We start from the raw sequence: 26,873 nt of genomic DNA on the forward strand, positions 1-26,873 counted from the left end.
TCATGCAGTCTTCTCTTTATGCTAGACTTGGATATCGATACGCCGACCAAGCCCTGGAGAGTGTTGTTCACTTGGCTGGCTGTTGTCAAGGGGTTTCTCTTCACCATGGAAATGATTCTGCGATCATCCACCACTGTTGTCTTCCGTGGACGTCCAGGTCTTTTTGCGTTGCTCAGTTCACCAGTGCTTGCTTTCTTTCTCAGGATGTACCAAACTGGAGATTTTGACACTCGTGATATTGTAGTCATTTCTCAGATGGGTTTTTTCTGTTTTCGCAGCTTAAGGATGACTTCTGTCACCAGCATGGAGAGCTCCTTTGACCGCATGTTGTCTGTTCACAGCAAAATCTTCCACATGTGAGCACCACACCTCAGATCAACTTCAGGCCTTTTATCTGCTTAACTGATAAGACATAACGACGGACTTGAACACACCTGCCATGAAACAGCCTTTGAGTCAATTGTCCAATTACTTTTGAGCCCTGAAATGAAGGGATTGTGTTAAAAAAATACTTTAGTTACCTCACATTTTTATGCAATCGTTTTGTTCAACTCACTGAATTAAAGCTGAAAGTCTGCACTTCAACTGCGTCTGAGTTGTTTCATTTAAACTTCATTGTGGTGATGTACAGAACAAAATTGAGAAAAAAGTTGTCTCTGTCCAAATATTGATGGACCTAACTGTAACAGCAGGTCAGGTCACCTGGAGAAAGTCTCAGATGATTCTGCACTTTATGGGGGTTACTGATAAGGGGGATATGAGAGAAAGGAGAGGAGTTTCCCCTTGGGATTGATAAAGCTGATCTCATGTAGTCTCAATTAAACAGACAGCAAGACGTGAGAGCGCGCGACCTCATGAACTATCTGCTCAGGAGCACAAGCTCAAAGTTCTGTATCGCCCAAAGAAAAAACGACAACTGGAAATACGCTTTAGTTAAACAAGTGTTTATTTAAACAGAAACACAAAATATTTTATTAAAAAAAAAAAGGAAAGAAAAGAGATGGACCTCTCGAACCGCCGTAATTATAGTGTGACCCTCTAAAAACAGTGATTGCTTTCGATGAAAAAAATAAAATCCAAGCACATTCATACAATTAGAGACCAACATCGTTCTTTTCCTCCACATGATCAGAGTTTCTATCCGTTCAGATTCCCAGGGTGACCCCGGAAATAAGAAAAGTGACTTCACTCCATCCCGGCTGGCTGGCTGGCTGGCTAGCTGGCGCCTGCTGGCATTTCGTTTCGCAGTACGTCCGGTGTGACCTGCCGCCCGCCAGCTTTTGCAGAATTAGTTGAAAATGAAAATCCACGTAAACAAATGAGCAGCTAATTTGTGTTTTTCTAAAAGCCTACGACATACGGTGACGCCCTACCCGGGCAGCCATTTAAAAACCGGAGAGGGAGCTGAACGTATTTTAAGCATAATATGGAAATTAAGGGTAGGGGGTCATTTGCAGTGCCCAGCTGTTGCCAAGCAACTATGAAGAACTAGAAGGATGGCATAAAAACCGCAGAGTTGTGCATTGATTGCTGAATCCAGATCACTTTTAAAGAACAGGGCAGTGCCCACCTTAAAAGCTCAGGGTGCCCAGCATGCCAGTTGTACTTTAGAGGAACAAACCCCTCAAATTCACAGCATTTCAAAAATGACAAAGACAAGTGTGCAAGAGTCCCCATACTTTGATGCGACAAATAAAATGATTGCCATTCTAAAAAGTATGATGCGCTAAGTGCATAAAATCAGCTTATCCAGTGACCATAAAGACGTTCATTTTACAGACTTCTCCGATTCTCCTAAGCCTCGAGAAGGAGACGCCAAGGTGGCAAGGAGTGCAGTGGCCGACCTCGTTGGTGACAAAACAAAAGGCCGTCACGCCGAGAGACCCCACACGATACAAGAGGGCTGCGCTTGACACAAGTCTCTCATCCCGGGTGACCCCACTTAGGCTAAAACTGTGCCGGGCAGCGTTCAGGACTCGGACCCCACCAAGGTGTTCAGGTAGTGTGGACGCTCGGTAAACTTTACTCCTATTGAAAAGCGAAGCCAGGCTTTGGCTCATGGGGTCCGATGACGACTCTCTTGAGCTTCTCTTCACAGCTGATGCAAATGCCACCCCGTCACCCTCACCACCCCCCAAAACACAATGGAAACTCCACTGGCCAAGCGCGGCATTTCTGCCGTTGCTCTTCACACACCCAACCTCCTCTTCTGCTCAAAATAGGCGTTGAATCTCGCAAGAGCATAGTCCTGTTAAAAAATACAAAAAAAAACACAAAGTTAGAAAAAAGAAATAGTTTACTTAAAAATGAAACTTTTACATATGGCATCATCTCACACAATTGGTGAGCAACCAGAAGGCACACTGATGAAACAGACTGAAAATGGGCAGAAAACGGCTGGATGGAGATAAAAGCTAAAATGAACTCGGGATCACAAACACTGCCACCGTACAGCAAAAGAGAAGGAGAGAGCTTAGGAGTGGGCACTGATACAACACATTGCCACACCCGCCACACGACAAACCGACAGCCATGCGATGGGTGACACCTCAGCACCACACCAGTTCAGATGGAGTGGAACAGTGGGAGGTTTTATGGTGGCTGAGGTGCCAATGTTGGAGGGCCGACATGCAGGGCTGGATGCAGATTAACATCATACCCGGGATGGAGCAATTAGGCTTAAGGGCCCAGGGGTTTAAATGCCAGCTTGGGCAATAAAAGTGCAAGGCACTGCCATGGGTTTAACTCCCTCCTCCGAACAAGATGTATAGGAAGACACAATGTAATAGATAAGATAGATAGATAGATAGATAGATAGATAGATAGATAGATAGATAGATAGATAGATAGATAGATAGATAGATGTGAAAGGCACTATATAATAGATAGATAGATAGAAAGACAGACAGATAGATAGATGAAAGGTGCTATATAATAGATAGATAGATAGATAGATAGATAGATAGATAGATAGATAGATAGAGGAAAGGCACTATATAACAGATAGATAGATTGGTAAAAGGTGCTATATAATAGATAGATAGATAGATAGATAGATAGATAGATAGATAGATAGATAGATAGATAGATAGATAGATTGGTGAAAGGCACTATATAACAGACAGACAGTCCAGCACCTCAGCCGCTCTACTGCCCTGCACTGTTCAGCCACCTTTGGGTCGCAGTCGTCATCTTGTATCAAACTTTCTCCAGGACTCAGTAAAGGAAGTTGCCCCCCGAGCCCCTCTGGCCGTATGCCACATATTTTCTTAATTCCCGTCAGTCACAATGATTACATAAACCAGGCTGCTGTGCACTTGTGCTTAAAACAAGCTAATCCCCTGTTTGCTTTGGCATTACGCAACAAGCTTTTCCTTCCTGCTGTGTTTTAACATTTAGTTCACATTTCTCACAGGATGTGCTGGAAATTTACAGATAGCTGCCTTTATTTATTTATTTGTTTAATTAATTTTTTTTTTACCTAAAAGTATTGATGTAAACATGCGAGCTGAATAAATACTAACTTGGCATGGAAGCATACTGGCACACTGTTGCTTTGGATTCTTACTTAGGAAGGAGAAACTGGAAGACCCATCGATTAGCACCACAAGAGGCGCTGGGCACTAAATGAGTGACTGAAGGACAAAAGAAAACGGAGCCTTGGAATCAAAATGACACCTCTGGGGGAAGCTCACAAGATTCATTTGGTAGCACATCACTGACTGCGCTGCCCTAGACTGGCACACTGCACAGTGGGTGGTCTGTGGTTGAGTTGCACAATGACAGCCTGCAGATTCATTCATTTTAATAAAATGGGCAGCATTGTCATAAACAAAAACACACTCTGTTTGCACGACTGAAATCATAAGACAATAAAATCTATAGAAAGTGAAGGGGTCTGAATCCACTGTAATTGAAATGATTCACGCTGATGATGAAGACTTCCAATCGGCGAGGTGTGCGAGTTCACCCACCATTTAAGTTGTGTCACAAAAAGATCCGCCAATTAGTCACTAAGAAGGGCTCAGCCATCGAGCCCCAAGTGTAAATGAAAAGCTGCGAGGGTCGATGTGCACACCTGAGCAAAGGTATGGCAGATCACCAAGGGTACCTTCTGAATTCACTCTTTATAACTTAACATTCTGTTAGCCTTCTTAATGGCTTCTGTACAGTTTCTGGATGTTGTTTCCTACGACTCGTAGGTCCATCTAATGAGGGAAATAATCCACCTAATGAAAGAATAAGTGGCTGTGTGTCTATCAGGTTGCAATGTCGCTGTATTTCCAACAGATGGAGCATCACTAACATTAGATAGATAGATAGATAGATAGATAGATAGATAGATAGATAGATAGATAGATAGATAGAATTAACACTGCTCATACAAATCCCATACCAAATGCCATATAACACAGACATTTGCATTGCATTTGTCTTTCCAACAGATGGCACATTACACACATTTAGTAATATAGTAAAATAGTAATTTGGTAATAAAATGAATTGCATTGGTCATTCCAACATCACAAAAATTAAAAATGCTTTTTGCAAATGCCACACCATATTGCATACAACAAAGACATTTGGAATACATTTTATATTTCAAGACATGGTGCATCACAAATATTTGCAGTAATAAAATATACTGCACTTGTCATTTGAAGGAGTGGTGTATCACAAGCTTTAACATTGCTTTTACAAATTCCTTACCAAATGGCATATAACAAAGACATATACATCTCATTGGTCATTCTAACAGATGGTGCATCACAAGCATTTGTAGTACAAAGTAATAAAATGCACTGGATTTGTCATTCCAACAGAATACCACGAACATTAACACTGCTTTTTGGGAATCCCATACCAAATGGCAGATAACAGAGACATTTGAAATTTCATTTGTCATTCCAACAGATGGTGCATCACAAGCATTTGTAGTAATAAAATGCATCAAATTGGTCATTTCAACATCACACACATTAAAACTGCTTTTTGCAAATCCCATACCATATGGCATACAACAAAGACATTTGGAATACATTTTACATTCCAAGAAATAGTGCATCACAAACATTTGCAGTAATAAAATATACTGCACTTGTCACTCAAAGACGTGGTGCATCACAAGCTTTAACATTGCTTTTACTAATTCCTTACCAAATGGCATATAACAAAGACATTTGCATCACATTTGTCATTCCAACAGATGGCGAAACACAAGGATTTGTAGTACTGCATTTTATTACCACAAATGTTTGTAATGCACCATGTGTTGGAATGAAAAAACAAAAAGCATTTTACTTACTACATGCATTGCAAATACATTCCAACAGATGGTGCACTACAAAGGTCTACATTGATTATTTAGATTTCCACCCACTTGAGAAAGGCAGCACAGCTACAGTATACTTATAGCACAGTTGAATCATATTCTGGCCAGCCATTTGAAGCATTAAGATTTATTTCTTTTCCATCTTTAATGTATGACTCCTTTGGGCCTAACTGAAGGTCAAGTGCCAAAAATAAAGGACAACTTACCATATATCCAAACTCAATGGAGGAGATTCTGGCCTGTATGATGGACCACAGTCCCCAAAAGAAATGAGATGCCAGGGCAAACCTACAAGGGTTCAGAAGAAATTTTCATTACAATCCATTTATCTGCTGAACATTTGAGTCCAGATTTGGAGCTCTGTTTCCAAGTTTTCAGTTAATACATTTGCAGGTGGTGGAGGAACCCAACAGAGAAGTTAAAGTCAGGTTTGCCCTTTGCTGTGATAACGTTAAGGTGTTGAAGCTCACAGTTTGTTTCAACCCCACGTGCAAGAGACATGGTGGAGCAACACTTGGTGGAGGTGTCAGAATGTGCAACTTTTCTGCTGTGGGACTGTGAGAAGCCCTGGGGCGCGTATAGGCCCCCTAACCCCGACACAAACAGGCAGGACACCAATTGCCACACAGCACATGGTTCATTTACACAGCATTGCCACAGAGCCCAACACAGTCCCTTTGGCCACCAATCCTTCCACCACCACTCCTCCTCCCGACTCCGGCCATTGAGTGGTGGCGACTGACTCCAGGTACCCAACGAGCTTCTTCCGGCAGCACTTTGTGCCATACGCGGAAATAGGGCCCTATAAACGTCCAGGTGCCCCCTTGGTGGTGGCCACGGGCTCCAGCAGGGTTGAACTTCCATGCTCATAACCCGTGGGCCCACTGCAAGCCAAGGGGGGCTGCCCTCTGTCGGTCCTGGAGAGAAACGGTCTTGCAAATACTCTCTCCTCCTCCCGGTCCTTCAATATTCAGGGCATCCCAGCCAGGTAAGGGCTCTGGCCATCCGCACAACTGATATGCACGTGGACTAGAAATGGATGGATAAAGTGACTGGCTTTAAAGATGAAGAGTGAGAGATGAACAGGAGTCTGTGTGTTTGGTAATAAGGGTTGGTGCTAGTAAGACATGTGGCACTATATGATAGATAGATAGATAGATAGATAGATAGATAGATAGATAGATAGATAGATTAAATGTGCTATAAGATAGATAGATAGATAGATAGATAGATAGATAGATAGATAGATAGATAGATAGATTAAATGTGCTATAAGATAGATAGATAGATAGATAGATAGATAGATAGATAGATAGATAGATAGATAGATAGATAGATAAAGGCACTATATGATAGATAGATAGATAGATAGATAGATAGATAGACAGATAGATAGATAGATAGATAGATAGATAGATAGATAGATAGATAGATAGATAGATAGATATTAACACTACTTTTTGTGAATCCCATACCACATGGCATGTAACAGAGACATATGCAATGCATGTTAAATTCCAAGAGATGGTGCATCACAAGCAGTTGCTGTAATAAAATACACTGCATTTGTCATTCGAACAGGTGGTGCCCTACCCGGCCAGGGCGTGAACATTGTGGAAGGACCAGGGGAGAGAGTGTGGTCAGGGTGTTATCTCCCCCGGGGATACTTAATAGAATACTCCCAGGTGCACCTGCCTTCATTCTGGACGCCAGAGTCGGGAGGAAGAGGGTGAAGCTTGCCAGGGGAGGAGGAGGAGGAGGAAAACGAGAGAGAGAGAGAGAGAGACAAGGACAAAGACAGGAAGAAAAGAAAGTACTGTGTGTTGTACTTTATTGTACTACGCTGCTGAGGGGAGCGATTGAGGAAACGTTTCCCCTGAAAAATAAAGGTGCGTTGTGCCAGACTTGTGCCTGGTGTCTGCCCGTGTCAGGTTTGGGCGACTGATGCGCCCCCTGCAGACCACAACACTTCTAATATGAGAGGAAATCACAAAAATAGCCATTTGCAGTAAGACGGTGTGTGAACAGAAAATTTAAAGGTGATTTTTGTGATTACAGAAAAGCATATTCCCAAAGTTGATGATTTGCATTTATTTAAAGAGAATCAACAGCATATATGAAAATAAGCATTCTATCCTCGTGCACGTCAGTACAGCAAGGCTTAAGTCACAAAAAGGCTTGTGTCTGTATATTTTTTTTTTTCCTTAGCAAGCTGGAAACCACCAATATTTCATGAGCCAAGGTCAAGTGTGTAGAGAGCGGCTGACAGGCAGAACCCCCCCAAGTCTCTTCTTCCCAGGTGGTGAATGTGAGCCGAGGATTAGAGGACTAGAGATAATGGTGGCAGGAACTGGATGGGTTCAAGGTGAAGAGAGGGCCTGTCATGTGGGCATAATAGATAGAATAGAGTGCTGCGCTCATTAAGCTGGGAAACATTGGTGGAGCTAATTAAGAGGCAGGGCCGAGACGACGGGAAGGTGGGAGTCAGATAGGGGAGACAGATGAGCTGAGTGAGGAGAACGTTTGATAAGAAGTCTAATACAAGTAAGGCAGCCTCTGATTTGAGTTTGTATGTGCATTGATTCTGCTGCCTGTCCTGATGACTCCGAATGCCTTACTTGGACTAAAGGTGACTGCTGATTGCTGAAGTCCCCAGTTTAAGTGTCTGGGTTCCAATCCGCCAAAGCCTGTGCCACTGACCGCCATCCACGTCACATATCACCCGACTCCTATAGGGTGGTCCAGATCTACAAACCGGATTCCAAAAAAGTTGGGACACTATACAAATCGTGAATAAAAACTGAATGCAATGATGTGGAGGTGCCAACTTCTAATATTTTATTCAGAATAAAACATAAATCACAGAACAAAAGTTTAAACTGAGAAAATGTATCATTTTAAGGGAAAAATATGTTGATTCAGAATTTCATGGTGTCAACAAATCCCAAAAAAGTTGGGACAAGGCCATTTTCACCTCTGTGTGGCATCTCCCCTTCTTCTTACAACACTCAACAGACGTCTGGGGACCGAGGAGACCAGTTTCTCAAGTTTAGAAATAGGAATGCTCTCCCATTCTTGTCTAATACAGGCCTCTAACTGTTCAATCGTCTTGGGCCTTCCTCTTTATGATGCGCCAAATGTTCTCTATAGGTGAAAGATCTGGACTGCAGACTGGCCATTTCAGTACCCTGATCCTTCTCCTACGCAGCCATGATGTTGTGATTGATGCAGAATGTGGTCTGGCATTATCTTGTTGAAAAATGCAGGGTCTTCCCTGAAAGAGATGACGTCTGGATGGGAGCATATGTTGTTCTAGAACCTGAATATATTTTTCTGCATTGATGGTGCCTTTCCAGACATGCAAGCTGCCCATGCCACACACACTCATGCAACCCCATACCATCAGAGATGCAGGCTTCTGAACTGAGCGTTGATAACAACTTGGGTTGTCCTTGTCCTCTTTGGTCCAGATGACATGGCGTCCCAGATTTCCAAAAAGAACTTTGAATCGTGACTCGTCTGACCACAGAACAGTCTTCCATTTTGCCACACTCCATTTTAAATGATCCCTGGCCCAGTGACAACGCCTGAGCTTGTGGATCTTGCTTAGAAATGGCTTCTTCTTTGCACTGTAGAGTTTCAGCTGGCAACGCGGATGGCACGGTGGATTGTGTTCACTGACAATGGTTTCTGGAAGTATTCCTGAGCCCATTCTGTGATTTCCTTTACAGTAGCATTCCTGTTTGTGGTGCAGTGTCGTTTAAGGGCCCGGAGATCACGGGCATCCAGTATGGTTTTACGGCCTTGACCCTTACGCACAGAGATTGTTCCAGATTCTCTGAATCTTCGGATGATGTTATGCACAGTTGATGATGAGAGATGCAAAGTCTTTGCAATTTTTCGCTGGGTAACACCTTTCTGATATTGCTCCACTATCTTTCTGTGCAACATTGTGGGAATTGGTGATCCTCTACCCATCTTGGCTTCTGAGAGACACTGCCACTCTGAGAAGCTCTTTTTATACCCAATCATGTTGCCAATTCACCTAATTAGTGTTAATTGGTCTTCTAGCTCTTCGTTATGCTCAAATTTACTTTTTCCAGCCTCTTATTGCTACTTGTCCCAACTTTTTGGGATTTGTTGACACCGTGAAATTTTGAATCAACATATTTTTCCTTTAAAATGATACATTTACTCGGATTAAACGTTTGATCTGTCATCTACGTTCTATCACAGATAAAATATTGACATTTGCCATCTCCACATCATTGCATTCAGTTTTTATTCACAATTTGTTTAGTGTCCCAACTTTTTTGGAATCCGGTTTGTAATTATGAAACTTTTAATGCAATGCAGAAAAACAATACAAGACAATAGAATTGTTTGAAATATCTTAGAATAAACGAAAATGGACTTAATTCACTGATTTTGCATGTACTGCAGTGGGCTGGCGCCCTGCCCGGGGTTTGTTTCCTGCCTTGCACCCTGTATTGGCTGGCACTGGCTACAGCAAACCCCTGTGACCCTGTAGTTAGGATATAGCGGGTTGGATAATGGATGGATGAATTTTGCATGTAATGTGCCACTTGTCCTCTATTCAGTTGGATACAGCCTCGGAGTAATAAACTTAATAAGTTCTAGCATAATGAAAATTGCATAATCAGATCTGGACCACCCTGTATTCCTCCTGCAGGTGGTGGGGCTGACCCTCCACATTGAGAGGAGTCAGGTGAGGTGGTTCGGGCATCTGATTATGGATACCCCCACCACGAAGCCTCTCTGTGGTACAACCAGCTGGGAGGAGCCCCCTGATGTGGAGACCCAGGGCTTGCTGGGAGGACTGTATCTCCCCTAATGGCCTAGGAACACCTTGGGATCCCACAGTATGAGTTAGCAAGTTTGGCTAGGGAAAAGGACATTAGGTCTTCATTGCTAAGACTGTTGCCCCCCAACCCCATGACGACCACCTCGGATAAGCGGTGGAAAATGAATGAATGAATAGAACTAGGAATCAATTTCTATTTTGTATGCTGTGAGGTAACTGTCGTGTCCCCAGAATGTCTTCAATGACGTGAGAGCTTTTTAATGCCGGTGGCGATCGCAGTAAAATAGCAAGTTGAGGCGAAGCAGTAAGTTGTGTTCTCCTATATAAGGGGTCTCCAAAAACGTCCGCATGCTCCCTGAGCAAGGATGGGCCGAGGTTTGCCAACATACCAAAAGATGCATCAGTGCATAACGGTCCCCCAAAGATGAATCGATACAACCCGGGGCATTTCACCCTCGACATTATCTAATTAAAAGAGTCAAGGAATGCGGTCAAATCTCATTACGTAAAGGCCAAGGCCGAAAACCACTTCTGATTGTGTTTGATCTCCGATCCCTCAGACGTCACGGTCTTAAAAACGCTCACGCATCTGTAATGGATACCATGACATGGGCTGGGGAAGGCTCCAGAAAACCTTTTGTCAGTCAACGCCATCCTCAGACACTGCTGGCAAAGGCTTTTGCTATGCCACGCAGAAGACACACATCATCAACACTGTCCTGATGAGATGTCTTATCTCAGACGGGAAGTTGCGAGTGGAATTGCGTGTCAACATGTCAAAGAGTTTTTGGAGAAATCAGCTGTCGTGTTCTCTGGGATAAGAGAGAATAAAGACCACCGAGCTGTTATCAGCGTCAGGTCCGAAAAGCTGGAGTATGTTTTGGTATGAGGGTATGTCAGCGGCCATGGCATCTGGGAGGGCACCATGAATGCAGAAAGAAGTGCGCAAATTTTGGAGCAGCAGGCAATCCCATCCAGGCGCCGCATTTTTCAGCTGGACTACGCCAAAGCACATTCGGGCCGAATTACGAGTGTGTGGCGGCGTAAAGCGGAGAGTGTGGGTATGAGATTAGTCTGCCCTGTGTGGCACATTAAGAGGCCCAAAATACGTCAGCAACCCACATAATGGATGAACGAGGGAACATTCCGTTCAGCTCCTGGCACACCCTGGCGATGCGCGCGCATTGACCTGTCAGATCCTTACCCTCGGGTGTTAACTTGCTACTTAATGCTGGTTAGACTGGCAGTGCCATTCAGAGAAACAGGTTTCTCCATCTCCTTAGCATTAACGTGCCATCACTGCCAGCCATCAGTCTCCTCTCCTTTTCACCAAAACACTTGACCATGACGTCCCTAACTGAGTCTCTTCCTTCTTTCTACAGAAACGACTGCTTGATACTAATCAGTCAGGCGTCAAGAGCGGGCACTCTGCCAAGCTCCCTTTTGGTGACACATTCCAGCAGGTAAGAGCTACCAACACGTCTTATCTTCATCCTGCCAGATCCCTCCTCGGCCTTCAACACAATCAACCCTCATATCCTCCTTGCCACCCTGTCTGAGGCTGGCACCACTGGGACTGCCCTCAGGTGGTCTGAACTCTACTACTGCCCCCTGGCATGAAGCGATGGCATCAGGCGAGCCCCGATTCAGTGACACGTCCGCTCTTTGTCCTCAGCAGGTCCTATCACCCACTCCCATGGTCTTTCAAGTCAGGATGCCTCCATGTCACACTGGGAGGACTGGGGGAGCAAACACAGGCCAGAGCATTACCTCCCCATGAAGCGCTAGATGGCAGCCCACCACCGGGTTACAGCAGTGCCTCTGACTCCCACAGGGCAGGGCTTCATGGGAGTTGGAGTTTGGTGCAGCCCTTTTCGGACCTGTGAGCGCCACCAGGGGGTTCTGCAGGTGCTGCTGACCCTGTATGTCTTCCTTCTGACACACCCGGAATTAGGTCATCAAGCACCTGGAGCACTTCCGGGTGCCTTATAAAAGGAGCCAGAGTCGGGAGGAGGGAGATGAAGCTTGCTGGGAGAAGAAGAAGAAGAAGAGCATGGAGTTGAGGTGTGCTTGTGTCGAGAACTGTGTTTGACTTGTGGGGATTGTCCTGTCACACCTCTTTCCAAACGGCCCCTCAGACTGATGTTTACTCGATAACATTGACCTCTGTTATCAGTCACGAATAAGCAAATCAATGTAAATGTAAATGTAAATTACATCTGCAAAAGCTGTGAATAGTTTTGCATCCTCCGCACAGACGTGAGCAGACAAGACAGCCAAAGCATGGAAGACAGCAGCAGGCACTGTGGCCCTCAGCAGTCAAGACATCACCCAACTTACCTGTTGACTTCTAGCAACATCTCCTCCTTTATTTTAATCTGATCGTCTTTGCTTAAATGCAGATAACCTTCATCAGATTCTGCCAGGTAGCTCGTAAAGAAATGAAGCTGCAAAATGACAAAAAAGAAGGAGACATGAAGATGAATGAACAGCCTTAGCAATGTGCTTCACGCTCGGCAGATGTCACTGCTGCTCTTTTTCTTACTGTCATGACATCCTTTCGAGCAGAACCCTGATAATTTTAAGCAGGTTGTCACTATCCAAAATTTTTGCTTCACCAGCAAGTACCACATTATAAGATTTCAACTAAGGTTTAGATCAAGATTCTAGACTCAGTCGTTTGTAATTGTGTGATAGTAGGACACCATCCTTAACATTTAATTTTAAACTAGTTGTCTAAGATGGGTGGAAATCTAAGTAACCAACACAGACCTCAATGTTAACATTTGCAGTTGACCATTTATTAGAATGCATTTTGTAATAAATGTAGTAATAAAATGCATTGCATTTGTCACTCCAACAGATGGCACATCACAAACATTTGTGGTAATGAAATGCATTCCATTTGCCATTCCAACAGGGGGGGGCGCGTCATAAACATCTGTAGTAATAAACATTATTCAAAGTTTTTGTCTGCTTTTATATGCATTTTTATTACTCTTTACTCTTTTAATATTGTTTTTTGTATCAGTATACTGCTGCTGGATTATGTGAATTTTCCCTTGGGATTAATAAAGTATCTATCTGTCTATCTATCTATCTATCAGGCATTGCATTTGTCATTTCAGCAGATGGTGCATCACAAGCATTTGTGGGGTAATAAAATGCATTGCATTTGTCACTCCAACAGATGGCACATCACAAACATTTGTGGTAATGAAATGCATTCCATTTGCCATTCCAACAGGGGGGGTGGCGCGTCATAAACATCTGTAGTAATTAACATTATTCAAAGTTTTTGTCTGCTTTTACATGCATTTTTATTACTCTTTAATTTAATATTGTTTTTTGTATCAGTATACTGCTGCTGGATTATGTGAATTTTCCCTTGGGATTAATAAAGTATCTATCTGTCTATCTATCTATCTATCAGGCATTGCATTTGTCATTCCAACAGATGGCGTATCACAAAGATTTGTAGTAATAAAAGGCATTGCATTTTTCATTTCAACAGATGGTGCATCACAAACATTTGTGGTAATAAAATGTATTTAATTTCTCAATCCAACAGAATATATATATATTTATATATAGTTGTATTATAATTTCTGAGTGGAGTATTCCTCTAACAAATGAATAAATAAATCTGTAATCCTATCAAATGTAAAATATCAAATATAAACATTCAAAAAATATCAAACAGAACAATTACATTTCAGACAATACACTTAAATGTGATAATCTATGGTTTGTCCAAAGGCAAAATGAAACTCTAGTCTGCCCTATTGGAGAGGCAAAGAACATAGCGTACCTGTTGAGCTTTTGTGGGATAGCTCCTTAAACTGGCTTTGAAGAACGGGAACTTATCGTAGGTGTAGTCATACATCCATTCACAGAAATGGTTTCCAATATCAAAGCCTCTGAAAAAAGAAGAATGAGATGCACAACGTGTCACAAGAGCTGACAGAACAGAACAGAACAGAAAAGCAGAGCAACACACCTAATTCTGGGAATAAAGAAGCAGAAGCGCTGTTGGGGTACAAGTCTCATCAGCACAAGTCATTGGTCAGTAAGAAGAATTAACTTGCATTACTAATTTCTTAGCGGACATTAAATAATAGAATGATAACAATTCCCTCTTCTATGCCAATCCAATGGCTTTGATCAGTGCTATCCAGGTTGGCCCTTGCCCCCATGTAACCATACCCTACTGGTTGTAAGATGGACTCTCAAATGTAACAAGATGGGTGTGAGGCGTCCAACACAGAGCCAGAAGACTGGCCAGGGTCCAGCCCGGAGAAGGTTCACCCAGTCCAGCTTACTCAGAACTACGACTAGCAGGCTTCGGCCTCGCAGGGCCCAACCAAAGGAAGGTAGCAAAATAACCAGAAAAGTCAGAGAAAATAGCAAAGAGCCACACAAGAGGGAGGATGGTCGTAAACCCCTGGTGTTTACAAGATAAGTAAAACAAAGAATGTTTATATATTAGGATCTTTTATCACAAAATAGAAAAAAAAAACATAAAGAAATGTTCAAAAAAGCAAAAAGAGGGGAAAAAAAGGATTTATGAAGTCATGAACTGCTTATGAAGACAGGACTCTTAGCCAATTAATGAGGAGGAGAGGTCCTTTCTGGAATTAACGGTTAACAATATTTTAGCAAAAAATGCAGACGCTTTGCTTATTTTGAACATGTGACTGGCTAACGGACATGTAGATTACGCGGCATGGGTAACATTCTCTTTTTTCCATGGATGTTTATCTCATCGTTTGCCATTGTACAAAACAGGTCGCTACTAGATTCCACTACATTATAAGCTTTTCCCTCTGTTTCTGCGTGAAAACGTGAGATTAAAAACGTTTCTTGGTCATCACTAAAAACAAATTCCACGGGGTAAGCAACTCATTTTTGGGTGGCGTATGCCTTTCAAGACCAGAACACTCCAAAGAAAACATCACAACTTTCAAGACTCCTAACCCAAAGAAATGCAATACTCTCCTGATCTGAGCTCACTCTTCTCGGGCCTGCAAAAGTCAGAGGGTGGCCCCGCCTCCCGAGGCTCCACCCACAAAACACAAGAAAGGGAGGCACATTTAAACGACTGTACGTAATAATATTGGCTTGTTTTTGGGGTGGGGTTTGTTTTATTTATGATAATGTAAATGTTTTGCTGATTATTGATTAATAAAGTCTTTCTTCGACTGAATGTTTTGGTGGCTGCGCTTTGCTTTTTTTTTTGTTGTTTCTCAAAGCAGCTTGTAGTCAGTGGGCAGCAATGGACATGTGTGGGAGTTTCATTCATAGCAGAGGGAAAAGCGGAGAAACTGGGGGGGGCAGCGGTGGGCAAAGGGGTGGGGGGTCTTGTAAAGTGAACACTGTGCCAGTCAAATGTTTAATGAGCCATTTTCTCAGCAATGCAGTGAGGTTCAAACCTCGGAGCTCCATTTTATCACGTAGGCAGGGTCTTGGTCATAGCAGAAGTCATGGATATTTACTCAAAAAAAAGTCGCATTAAGACGCGGACGCCGGGTCAACAGGGCGAGCTTTAAATTGTTGCAATGGAGCCAGATGGGCTGCAGATTCCTGGGCATGAAGTGAGATACGTGTGAAAAAGGAAGTACGCCTCACGAGATGTTGTTCTTTTTAAACACGTGTGAACATATCAAGATTTCATCTTCATTTAAACAGGATCTTTAATAATAATAATAATAATAATAATCCTATAGTGAGTGGGGAGCCACTTGAACCACCACTAATGTGTGGCATTCACCTGGATGATGCAATGGCGGCCATTTTTGCACCAGTACCTTTGCCACACATCAGCTGTTAGGTGGTGTAAGGGTGACAGAGAGAAAGAGAGAGAGAGAGAGAGAGAGAGAATTAGAGACAGGAGGTGATTTGGGGGCCTGAATGACCAGGCTGTGGTGGGCAATTTAGCCAGGACATCAGGATACACCCTACTTTTACCAAGGATGCCCAGGAGGCTTTAATGACCACAGAGAGGATTTCGGTTTTCCATCTCATTCGAAGGACGTCGCCATTTGTACAATACACAGTTACCGCCCCCCCGTTGTCACTGCACTGGGGTATCGCAGTCTTCATTCGGACCACAGGGTACTGGCTGGGTAAAGACGATATAATACGATGAATGTCATACCACGTTTACATTTTGCAATTCATTGCTTAATTTCATTGGAAAAGTAAGTGCCCCCGTCTATTTACCACAACCTCAAATTAGGTTTACCTAATTAGATAACAGGGACTACTAAGGAGGGACAGAGGGATTTAGAAACTGTAGAGAGAGAAGAGCTGCCGAGATTAAATAGGCTGAAATGAAACAAATCACCAGGACCAGATAAGATCGACCCTCGAGTTTTTAAGGAGACTAGCGAGTGCAGATAGAAACCCTCAACGCATATTTCTAGGAAGTCACTGCGCACTCGAGAGATTCTGAAGGACTGGAAAATGGCAAAAAACGTCTCATTATATAAAAAGGGTGACCGGCCGGATCCATGCAAATATAGGCCAGTAAGCGAAACGGGCATCACTGGAAAATTAATGGAAGGAATTATTTATTTTTTTATTTTTTATTAATTTTATTACAATCGATACAAAGCAATCAAGTTTTTACAAAGAGAAAAATTGAGTTAAGAACAGATCGATGCCCACCCCTGAGAGAGAGAGCAAGCCAAACGGTGTTAAATTTAAGGCTTGTAAACAACACCTAAATTAATAAATTCTCTGTGCTTTATGAACTTATTTTAAAATATTACTGATTACTGATCACACAATGAGCTTAATTGGTGTCCATTTTTTTTAGTGCGTGATCGTGTGGTGAGTCACGTATACAGAGCAGAGAAGATTTGCTCCTTGGTTGGCAGGTTCTGCTGAGGGTCCCATTTAAAGACCCTCTGCCAAAGATGGCTAATGGCCAACCCACCACCAACTAAAGAACCTGCCTGTGATGTTTACCACGCAAAGCTTGTAGGCTCAAGACATTGCTACATTAAGCCCCCCATTACAGTAAATCTCATGGCTCTGACTCGATAATTTAACCCAGCTGGTCTGTGTGCCCGCGTCAACTGGCCCTGCCCTGCTGAAACCCACATGAAGGTTGCAGCAAGAAAGCAAGAAGTCTTTTATTTACCCGCTGCAGTCCATGGCTTCTTTCTCTTTCACTCATACTGCTCTCTGGCTCACTGCCCAAAACTTTTGGCTGTGACAAGCAGTCAGGCGCAACCTCATTTCCATTTTTTTATTTTTTTTTATCACAAGGGCTTCCTAAACCGTGTAGGTGCCAGGAAGGAAGGACAGGCATCCTGGCTGGCATAAAGACTGGCTTCATACCCAGCCAGGGGGGCATAACAGATGGACTGGGCAAAGTGGATTACCGGGAGCAGTTCATTTCCCCCACACGACAGGTGGCAGTGGCCCTCATGGCTGAACCCGATTAGGATGTCCGCAGGGTAGCACAGGAGTTAAGAGTCCAGAGATGTAGCCCTGTCGGGGTCTTTGGGTACCGCCAGAGGAAGGCAGCCGTGGTTTGTACTCTGGACGACCTGGCTGTGACACCTGAAGCAGTTTCTGGGTCAGATTCAAGAGAGCTGCTGCCTGCTGCCACACTTGATTGAGTCCGATTCGGGAGGCACCCTCATCTTATATAGCAAGGCCAGTCCGATGTCAGTGTTGAAGGGCTGGCCTAATCACAAGAGGCGGGGCCAAACATATCACAAGTGAAGAACCACCCTCATTCCAAGAGGCGGGGCTGGCCTAATGTCAACACTAAAGAACCTCCCTCATCTTATGTAGCAAGGCCAGCCTGATGTCAGTGTTGAAGGGCTGGCCTAATCATAAAAGGCGGGGCCATCCTGATGTAACTGCTAAAGGACCGCCCTCATCTTATATATTTTGGGGCTGGACAGTTTATCTTTCACTGGTTCATTAACATTTGTTACTCTAATATAAGGACTGATTTTATGAATTTTTGAATTTACAGCTCCTCTTTCGGATTACCATTGGCATTTGTTTGCGGTGTTTTGTTTTTTTTTGGTTTTGTTTTGCTATTTATTTGTTCTTTTTAGTAAATCTAAATATATTTCATTATTTGTAATGGGAGCATGGGGACAACGGTGTCTACAGCTCTGCCTCCTCACTGTTTTAGGATACCTGGCCCCTCGTTCTCCAGGTCTATAAATGCACGTTGGCTTCTTTCAGAGTTAATGGGGGGCTGTGTCAGCACACATCCCAGTGTTGAAGGGCTGGCCTAATCCTAAGAGGCGGGGCCAAAGTGATGTCACAGCAAAAGGACCACCCTTAGCCTAAGAGGCAGGGCAAGCCTGATGTCAACACTAAAGAACCGCCCTCATCTTATTTAACATGGCCAGCCTGATGTCACAGCTGAAGGACCACCCTCATCCTAAAAGGTGGTGCCAGTCTGACATCACGGCTGAAGGACCACCTTCATCCCAAAAGGTGGTGCCAGTCTGACATTATGGCTGAAGGACCACCCTCATCCCAAAGGGTGGTGCCAGTCTGACATCATGGCTGAAGGACCACCCTCATCCCAAAAGGTGGTGCCAGTCTTGACATCATAGCTGAAGGACCACCCTCGTCGTAAAAGGTGGTGCCAGTCTGACATCATGGCTGAAGGACCACCCTCAGCTTATGTAGTTTGGGGCTGGACAGTGGATCTTTTCAGTAGTTCATTAACATTACTCTATTATAAGGACTGATTTTATGAAAATTTGGATTACCATTGGCATTTGTTTACTGTGTTTTTTTTTTGTTTTTCTATTTCTTGGCTCTTTAGTAAATCTAAATATATTTCATTATTTGTAATGGGAGCATGGGGGGAATGGTGTCAACAGCTCTGCCTCCTCACTGTTTTAGGACACACGGCCCCTCCTAGCACACATTTTTTTTATGTGTTCTCCATGTCTACAAATGCACATTGGCTTCCTTCAGAGTTAATGGAGTTGGGAGGGGGGTTATGGGGGGGCTGCGTCAGCACACATCTGACAAAGGAATCAAAGGTAAAGTTTATTCCCACACCCTAAAATGGTTACGAAGAACAGAAACAATATGACTTGAATCTTCCTTATAATACATTTTTTTTTCAGCGTGGGAACTGCCTTTCTTTATTGTTCCTTTTTTATATTGTATGTGTATGAAATGAATCAATAAGTTACATTCATTGTACGATGTATTCATGTTTTTTGTCTGTTGTTGGTATAGGATTACTGTCACCAGTCTGAGGGAGACGTGCAAGGTAAGAATTGCATTGTTTTGTGCCGACATCACAATACATTCAAACGCGCCCTTTAAATTCTGATACTCCAGATCTTCTGTTCACATCCCAAAGACGTGTTAGATGTTAGGAATTGATCCTCAGATATGGAAAAAAGTGACTCCATAAAAGGACGAAAGGTAAACAAGGTGTTGTAACCAAGCCAAAAGTCACTACCCTGAACTTAGAAACCTAACGTCAAAGTCAAAACTCGGAACTAAACAAACAATAAACCCACAAACGACTTATTTTGTATTCTGTAACATCCACAAACTCAGACAATCCAGGAGTCAAAATCGCTGCCCTTATACAGCATATGTAAGTGTCAGGATTTAGCCAGGGTGTGTGTCACGCATACGTGTCATAGGGTCACCCTCTCAGAGCTTTCCAGGTGTGTACTACTATCCTGAGCCAAGAGGGGGCGCTGCCACTAACTGCTTATCTTTAACTGCCTTTTAGTTTTTTATGTATTTTGTGCTGTTCTGTTATGATCCTTGTACTTTATGGATGGAGACCTCAAAATATGGGGTGAGCACGATGTCACCCCTGAAGGAACACCCTCAACCAAATAGGAAGGGCCAGCCTGATGACAGTGTTGAAGGACTGGCCTAATCAAAAGGAGTGGGGCCAACCAGATGTCACAACTGAAGGACCACCCTCATCCCAAGAAACAGGGTGGGCCTGAAGTCTGTGTTGAAGGGCTGGCCTAATCACAAGAGGTGGGGCCAAACTGATGTCAACATTAAAGAACTGCCCTCATCTCAGTAGGCGTGGCCAGCCTGAGCTCATGCCTGAAGGACTGGCCTAATCACAAGAGGAGGGGCCAACCAGATGTCATAACTGAAGGACCACCCTGATCCCAAAAGGTGGGGCCAGCCTGATGTGAACACTAAAGAACCACCCTCATCTCATGTGACAAGGCCAGCCTGATGTCAAGCGGCGGGGCCAACCAGATGTCACAACTGAAGGACCACCATCATTCCCAAAAGGCAGGGTCAGCCTAATGGCAACATTAAAGAGCCGCCCTCATCTCAAGAGGCGGGGCCAACCTGATGTCAACATTAAAGACCTGCCATCATCCCAAAAGGTGGTGCCAGTCTGACATTATGGCTGAAGGACCGCCTCAAGCTTATATATTTGGGGGCTGGACAGTGGATCTTCCAGTGGTTCGTTAACATTCAAAGAGTTTTACTCCACTATAAGGACTGATTTTTCTGTTTTTTTTTTAGATTTATTACTTCTGTTTTGGATTACCATTGGCATTTGTTTGCTGCTTTTTTTTTTTACTTTTTTTGTTTGCTTTTGCTATTGTTTTTTGTTTAGTAAATCTAAATATATTTCATTATTTACTTTATAAAGGTTCTGCTTTGAACACAATTCTGGCATGGCACTACCACAATGTCCATGCCAAACATGCCACTGACCAGAGATAATCAGGCACCTGTCCTAAAGGGTAGGCACACAAGTGTTCAATCTGAGGACACACCAGACTAATATGCTCTTGTCCTGGAGGGGACGCCATCTTGTTTTCAGGGCACTTTAGTGCTAAATGAAGGCTCCCACCCGAGTGACCGGCGCCTGTTGCAGAAACAAGGCTCACTCGGATGCACTCCTGCATAATGTTAGATGTCACACACACGCACACACTATATAATACTGTATATTATGTATATCTGTCATTATGTTGATACTGTATGCATACACATTCCTTTTCATGAATAACAAAAATTCATTCAGAAATATAATCAAGTGGGCTATAGTTTACTGTAAATTTCTTTTTCTATGTAATTAATTTCAATTTGATAATTCATTTATTAAGCCCTGCAGGGATTAAAGTCAATTCCTAAAACTGATGATGAAAAACAGACTTCATCCAAGGACGCTAGTCATAGTGGACCCTAAGCTATCAACTTCCCAACAGTGTTCAGACGCCATTAAGAAGGCTAACAGAATGTCAGGTTATATAGCGCCTTGATGTGTGGAGTACAAGTCACAGGAGGTTCTGCTCAGGCTTTATAACACACTGGTGAGGCCTCATCTGGAGTCCTGGGTGCAGTTTTGGGCTCCAGGCTACAAAAAGGACATAGCAGCACAAGAGAAGGTCCAGAGAAGAGCGACTCGGCTGATTCAGGGCTACAGAGGATGAGTTATGAGGAAAGATTCAAAGAGCTGAGCCTTTACAGGAGATGAAGAGAAGGCCTGACTGAAGAGTTTAAAATGATGAAGGGAATTAGTCCAGTGGATCGAGACGGTGACTTTAAAATGAGTTCATCAAGAACACGGGGACACAGCTGGAAACTTGTGAAGGGTAAATTTGGTACAAACATCAGGAAGTTTTTCTTTACACAAAGAACGATAGACACTTGGAATAAGCGACCAGGTAGTGTGGTAGACAGTAAGACGTTAGGGACTTTCAAAACTCGACTTGATGTTTTCTTGGAGGAAATAAGTGGACAGGACTGGCGAGCTTTGTTGGGCTTAATGGCCTGTTCTTGTCTATAGAGTTTTCTAATGTTCTAAAATGGCATATTCGCCTGGGCATTCATCTACACAGAGGGGCAGTTTAGAGTCAACAGTCAACCTAACTGGCATATCTGGGAAAAAAAAACACACACAGACACACACGGGCACGGGGAAAACATACAAACATCGAACTCTTTCTTGTCTTTGGATTATGCGCTGCAGTTGTTTGCTTTGGGATGCCTTCTGATTCTTTAAGTAAATTCTTTTAGTAGCACAACTTTGTTTTGCCTTTTAGGCCTGAGGTTTACGGTTCCCCTCCCCTTTTGAAGGACATTTTTTTGTGTTTTGGTGCCACTGGTCTATTGCCAAGCTGTTGTTCTCCTGCCTATGGAAAAGTAATCTCAGATACCGGGAGTACTGGAGTCATCAGTTAAAAAAATTCTGTCATCAAATTCTGTTGTTAGAATGACCAGCACAGAGTGGCCAGCTAGTTGGCTGAGATCTCCAGCACTGTCACTGTGTGTGACTTTCTATCCATCCATTATCCAACCTGCTATATCCTCACTACAGGGTCACGGAGGTCTGCTGGAGCCAATCCCAGCCAACACAGGGCGCAAGGCAGGAAACAAACCCCGGGCAACAATTAATTCAAGGACCGATGTTGTCGGTTTCTATTTATGTTAATCTTTAATAACAGAACTTTGTCTTTTGTGTCCTTTCAGGCCTGGGGTTTACGGTTACCCTCCCCTTTGAAGGACCTTTTTTTTGTTTAGGTGCCACTGCTCTACTGCCAAGCTGTTCTCCTACCTATGGAAATGTCATCTCAGATACTTGGGAGTATTGGAGCCATCAGTTGAAAAAATTCTGTCATCAAATTGGACGGCCAGCACAGACTCCATATTAGAACGAGAAGCAGGGAGTGGCCAGCTAGTTGGCGGAGATCTCCAGCACTGTCACTGTGTGTAACTTTCCCCTTTACAATTTTCATCTTCTCTATTGTCAACTGGCCATAGTGCAACAATTAATTCAAGGACCAATGTTGTCGGTTTCTATTTATGTTAATCTTTAATAACAGAACTTTGTCTTTTGTGTCCTTTCAGGCCTGGGGTTTACGGTTACCCTCCCCTTTGAAGGACATTTTGTTGTGTTTAGGTGCCACTGCTCTACTGCCAAGCTGTTCTCCTACCTATGGAAATGTCATCTCAGATACTTGGGAGTATTGGAGCCGTTGGCTGAAAAAATTCTGTCATCAAATTGGACAGCCAGCACAGACTCCATGTTAGAATGGCCAGCAGGGAGTGGCCAGCTATTTGGCCAAGATCTCCAAGACTGTCACTGTGTGTGGCTTTCTCCTTTGCAATTTTCATCTTCTGTGTTGTCAACTGGCCATAGTTCAACAATCAATTCAAGGACCGATGTTGTCGGTTTATATTTACATTAATCTTTAGTAAGAGAACTTTGCTTTGCCTTTTATCCTTTCAGACCAGGAGTTTACGGTTACCCTCCCCTTTGAAGGACATTTTTTGTGTGTTTAGGTGCCACTTCTCCACTGCCAAGCTGTTCTCCTTCCTATGGAAATGTCATCTCAGATACTTGGGATTATTGGAGCCATCAGTTGAAAAAATTCCGTCATCAAATTGGACGGCCAGCACAGACTCCATATTAGAACGAGAAGAAGGGAGTGGCCAGCTAGTTGGCCAAGATCTCCAGCACTGTCACTGTGTGTAACTTTCTCCTTTGCAATTTTCATCTTCTGTGTTGTCAACTGGCCATAGTTCAACAATTAATTCAAGGACTGATGTTGTCGGTTTCTATTTATGTTAATCTTTAATAACAGAACTTTGTCTTTCGTGTCCTTTCAGGCCTGGGGTTTACGGTTACCCTCCCCATTGAAGGACATTTTTTTGTGTTTAAGTGCCACTGCTCTACTGCCAAGCTGTTTCTCTACCTATGGAAATGTCATCTCAGATATTTGGGAGTATTGGAGCCATCGGTTGAAAAAAATTCTGTCGCCAGACTGGACTGCCAGCACAGAGTAGTAGAGCATGTGGAGACACTACTGAGGTCCTCTGCTCCTTCTCGCCAATTCAGGTCTGCCAGTGAATGACGCCTGGTGATGTCACCTCTTTGTGGCCTCAAATCTCAATCCAGACACTTTTCATATGTAACTCCTGGCTGGTGGGATGAGCTGCCCACCTCCATTCAAACTACTTACTTCCCTCAATATGTTTATGGAGGGATGGAAGACCCTCGACTGGTGAATTTTTGCCTGATTGACATAAGTGGTTAGGTTTTGTCACTTAGGAACTGTAACTCGCTTGTAATAATCAATTTTGTCACACCCGTTCCCAAGCAGACCCCCTAGACTGATGTCTACTCGATTATGTGGACCTCTTCTGTATGCCATGCTCTGTATGCAGTGTCTGCTAAGTGAATAAACTTAAATGTATAATGGAGATGGACAGGGCCGGCTCAAGTCAAGGATACATGAGGCCCCTATGCAGTGTGGGTTACAAGTGCCCATCTACAAGGGAGTGCCCCTTTCAGAACCACAGTCAGATTGACGAAAGAGGATGGGGGGGGGGGTTTGTTGTCCCCCTTGGCCTTTTACTGGAGGGAGTTGGACCATTGTACTGGGAGGGGGGCATCGCAGCATAACTCCTAAACAGGGAGTGCTGGGAGATGAAGGGGGTAATGCCAGCAGCCAATGCCACATGCATGCGTCCACCTGAAGCTAAGCATGTTTAGGCCCAGCCAGACCACCTTAGAAAAGCTTGATTAGCTGCTGGAAGAGGTGTTGGCTGAGGCCAGCAGGGGGCGCGTACCCTGTGGTCTGAATGTGGACCCTAATTGCCCAATTGCAGTGACGGGGACACTGGGTTGTAAAGATGGATGAGACATAAAATCGACTTCTTGACTCTCTGTGGTCATAAAATATCCCTTCATAAAGATTAGGGGGTATCCAGATGTCCACTCTGCCACCCACCCAATAATCCCTTGGCTCTAGTTAGCTGTTTCTCTCACCACTTGCTCACCTAACAGCTCACGTGCGGCAAGTGGACTGGCACAAAATGGCTGCCGTCGTATCATCCAAGTGGGGGCTACACAATAGGGATGGTGGAAGTGTGCAAAAACGCTATATAAATGGAATATCCATCAATCCATCCATTATCCAACCCGCTATATCCTAACTACAGGGTCACGGGGGTCTGCTGAAGCCAATCCCAGACAACACAGGGCGCAAGCCCACTGCAGGGCACACACACACACACACCAAGCACACACTAGGGACAATTTAGAATCAATTATTATTATTGTTATTAATTCAAGGAGGGGCTTTGGCACCCCTAGGCCGGTGCCCGGCCCTGCAGGTGTGGATGCAGGAGCACAAGTATGTGTGTCACCATCCCATGACGGGAGATGGCAGACAAAAGCCACACAAAGAACTGATGACGACGATGGCGACTGCTGCTGTCACCTCTCCCTTACCTGTAATTGTAGCTGCTGTACTCAAAGTCGATCAGCATGAGTTTCTGCTTTTCGGATTTCTCTCGTCCCTTTAACAGTAAAATATTACCTTGAAAAGAGAAAATGGTGAAGATAAATAATTCAATTGTTCCTCCCACTTCAAAAAACACAACCTCCATTTCCCACAAAGTCCACTAATACAAAACAGCAGATGATCACGAGACACTTTGGCACAACTGACTTAGGGGGGGGTAGTGGGGGGAGGGGGGTGGTCTAGGGGGCCTTGAGATTTTTTAAAACATTCCTGAGAGGGAAAAGAAAAAAAAAAAAAAAAAAAAAGCACAATGGCATTCGGTGGCCAGCAGTTTGTGTGTATGGGGGAGGGGAGGGAGGGGACTTGCATGAAATGAAAGGCGGTGGTCCGGCTTCGACGGAGTGGGCCGTTCGTGCAGTAAAAGTGTAAAGCATGTAACCGAGGAGCAGACCTCGTGAGGACTGGGATGTGTTATGAATGCAGGGGGGGACACACAGAGGGGCCGATCCTGCACAGCTTAGGGTCTAAAGTGCAGTGGCCTTGATCACTGGTGGGGGGGGGACCTACGGGCTTCTCAAGGCCACACTGTCTTACATCTTCACCGTTGACATACTTCACAAATGGCCTGTCTTGGTCTGATTTTCTTTACCAATTTCAGAATGCTGTCTGGCGGCGGTCCCAAGGGCTCGCAGGAGCTGCCCAGTATCACTGTGTGAATGGGAGCAGCTGGCACACACAAGTGATGGCACACCATGATAAGTGGCCACAGGTGCACACTGTCGTGTTTAAGCCAGGTTTCCTCCTCTTGATAATATCTGAACTCTTTTTATTTAGATTTTTGTGGTCCGTCTCCCGGCTTCAAACAGTTTCCTGTTATGCGTCTCTCGGGTGGTTTCACCGTTTTAAGAAACTTCTCCATTTCCTGACATAACATTGTATCTGTCATCCCCTCCAGAAGACCCCACAGAATAGGCTGGAATCTCTACGTGTCTCACGGATATTCCAACCTGGATGGAGGTGGACCATCTCCAGCTCAACCCGACAAAAGAAAGACCCCTCTAGTCTAGTCATGGTGATGGGGGTAACAGAAGAAGATGACGAGGACAGGGAGATATGGAACAAGATGATCCGCTGTGGCAAATCCTAACGGGAGCAGCCGATTGAAGAAGATCAGCAGTACAGAGTAACACGGATTGTGGAAGAGAGCTGAAGAAGAGAGTGCAGGCAGGGTGGAGTGGGTGGAGAAGAGTGACAGGAGTGACTTGTGACAGACGGGTATCAGCAAGAATGAAAGGGAAGGTCTACAGGACGGTAGTGAGACCAGCTGTGTTATATGGGCTGGAGACAGTGCCACAGGAGACAGAGCTGGAGGTGGTAGAGTTAAAGATGTCAAGATTGGCACTGGGTGTGACGAGGATGGGTAAGATTAAAAACGAGGACATTAGAGGGTCAGATCAAGTTGGAC

At 44.0% G+C, this 26,873-nt stretch overlaps 1 protein-coding gene across 1 annotated transcript in view; it reads right to left on the reverse strand.

The window, feature by feature from the left end:
• Positions 1-928: 928 nt before the first annotated feature.
• chka (choline kinase alpha) overlaps positions 929-26,873 on the reverse strand; it is an 84,540-nt gene continuing 58,595 nt past the window's right edge. Inside the window, exons 8-12 of the mRNA XM_039738914.1 lie at positions 25,396-25,483; positions 13,969-14,077; positions 12,498-12,604; positions 5,539-5,620; positions 929-2,248 (exon numbers count right to left, since the gene is read on the reverse strand). Of these exons, the coding sequence (XP_039594848.1) occupies positions 2,189-2,248; positions 5,539-5,620; positions 12,498-12,604; positions 13,969-14,077; positions 25,396-25,483 (446 nt within the window). The 3' untranslated portion in view covers positions 929-2,188. The remainder of the gene's footprint in view (positions 2,249-5,538; positions 5,621-12,497; positions 12,605-13,968; positions 14,078-25,395; positions 25,484-26,873) is intronic.

The sequence above is a fragment of the Polypterus senegalus genome, chromosome 1, assembly GCF_016835505.1.
Source record: "Polypterus senegalus isolate Bchr_013 chromosome 1, ASM1683550v1, whole genome shotgun sequence".
Taxonomy (NCBI): Eukaryota; Metazoa; Chordata; class Cladistia; order Polypteriformes; family Polypteridae; genus Polypterus; species Polypterus senegalus.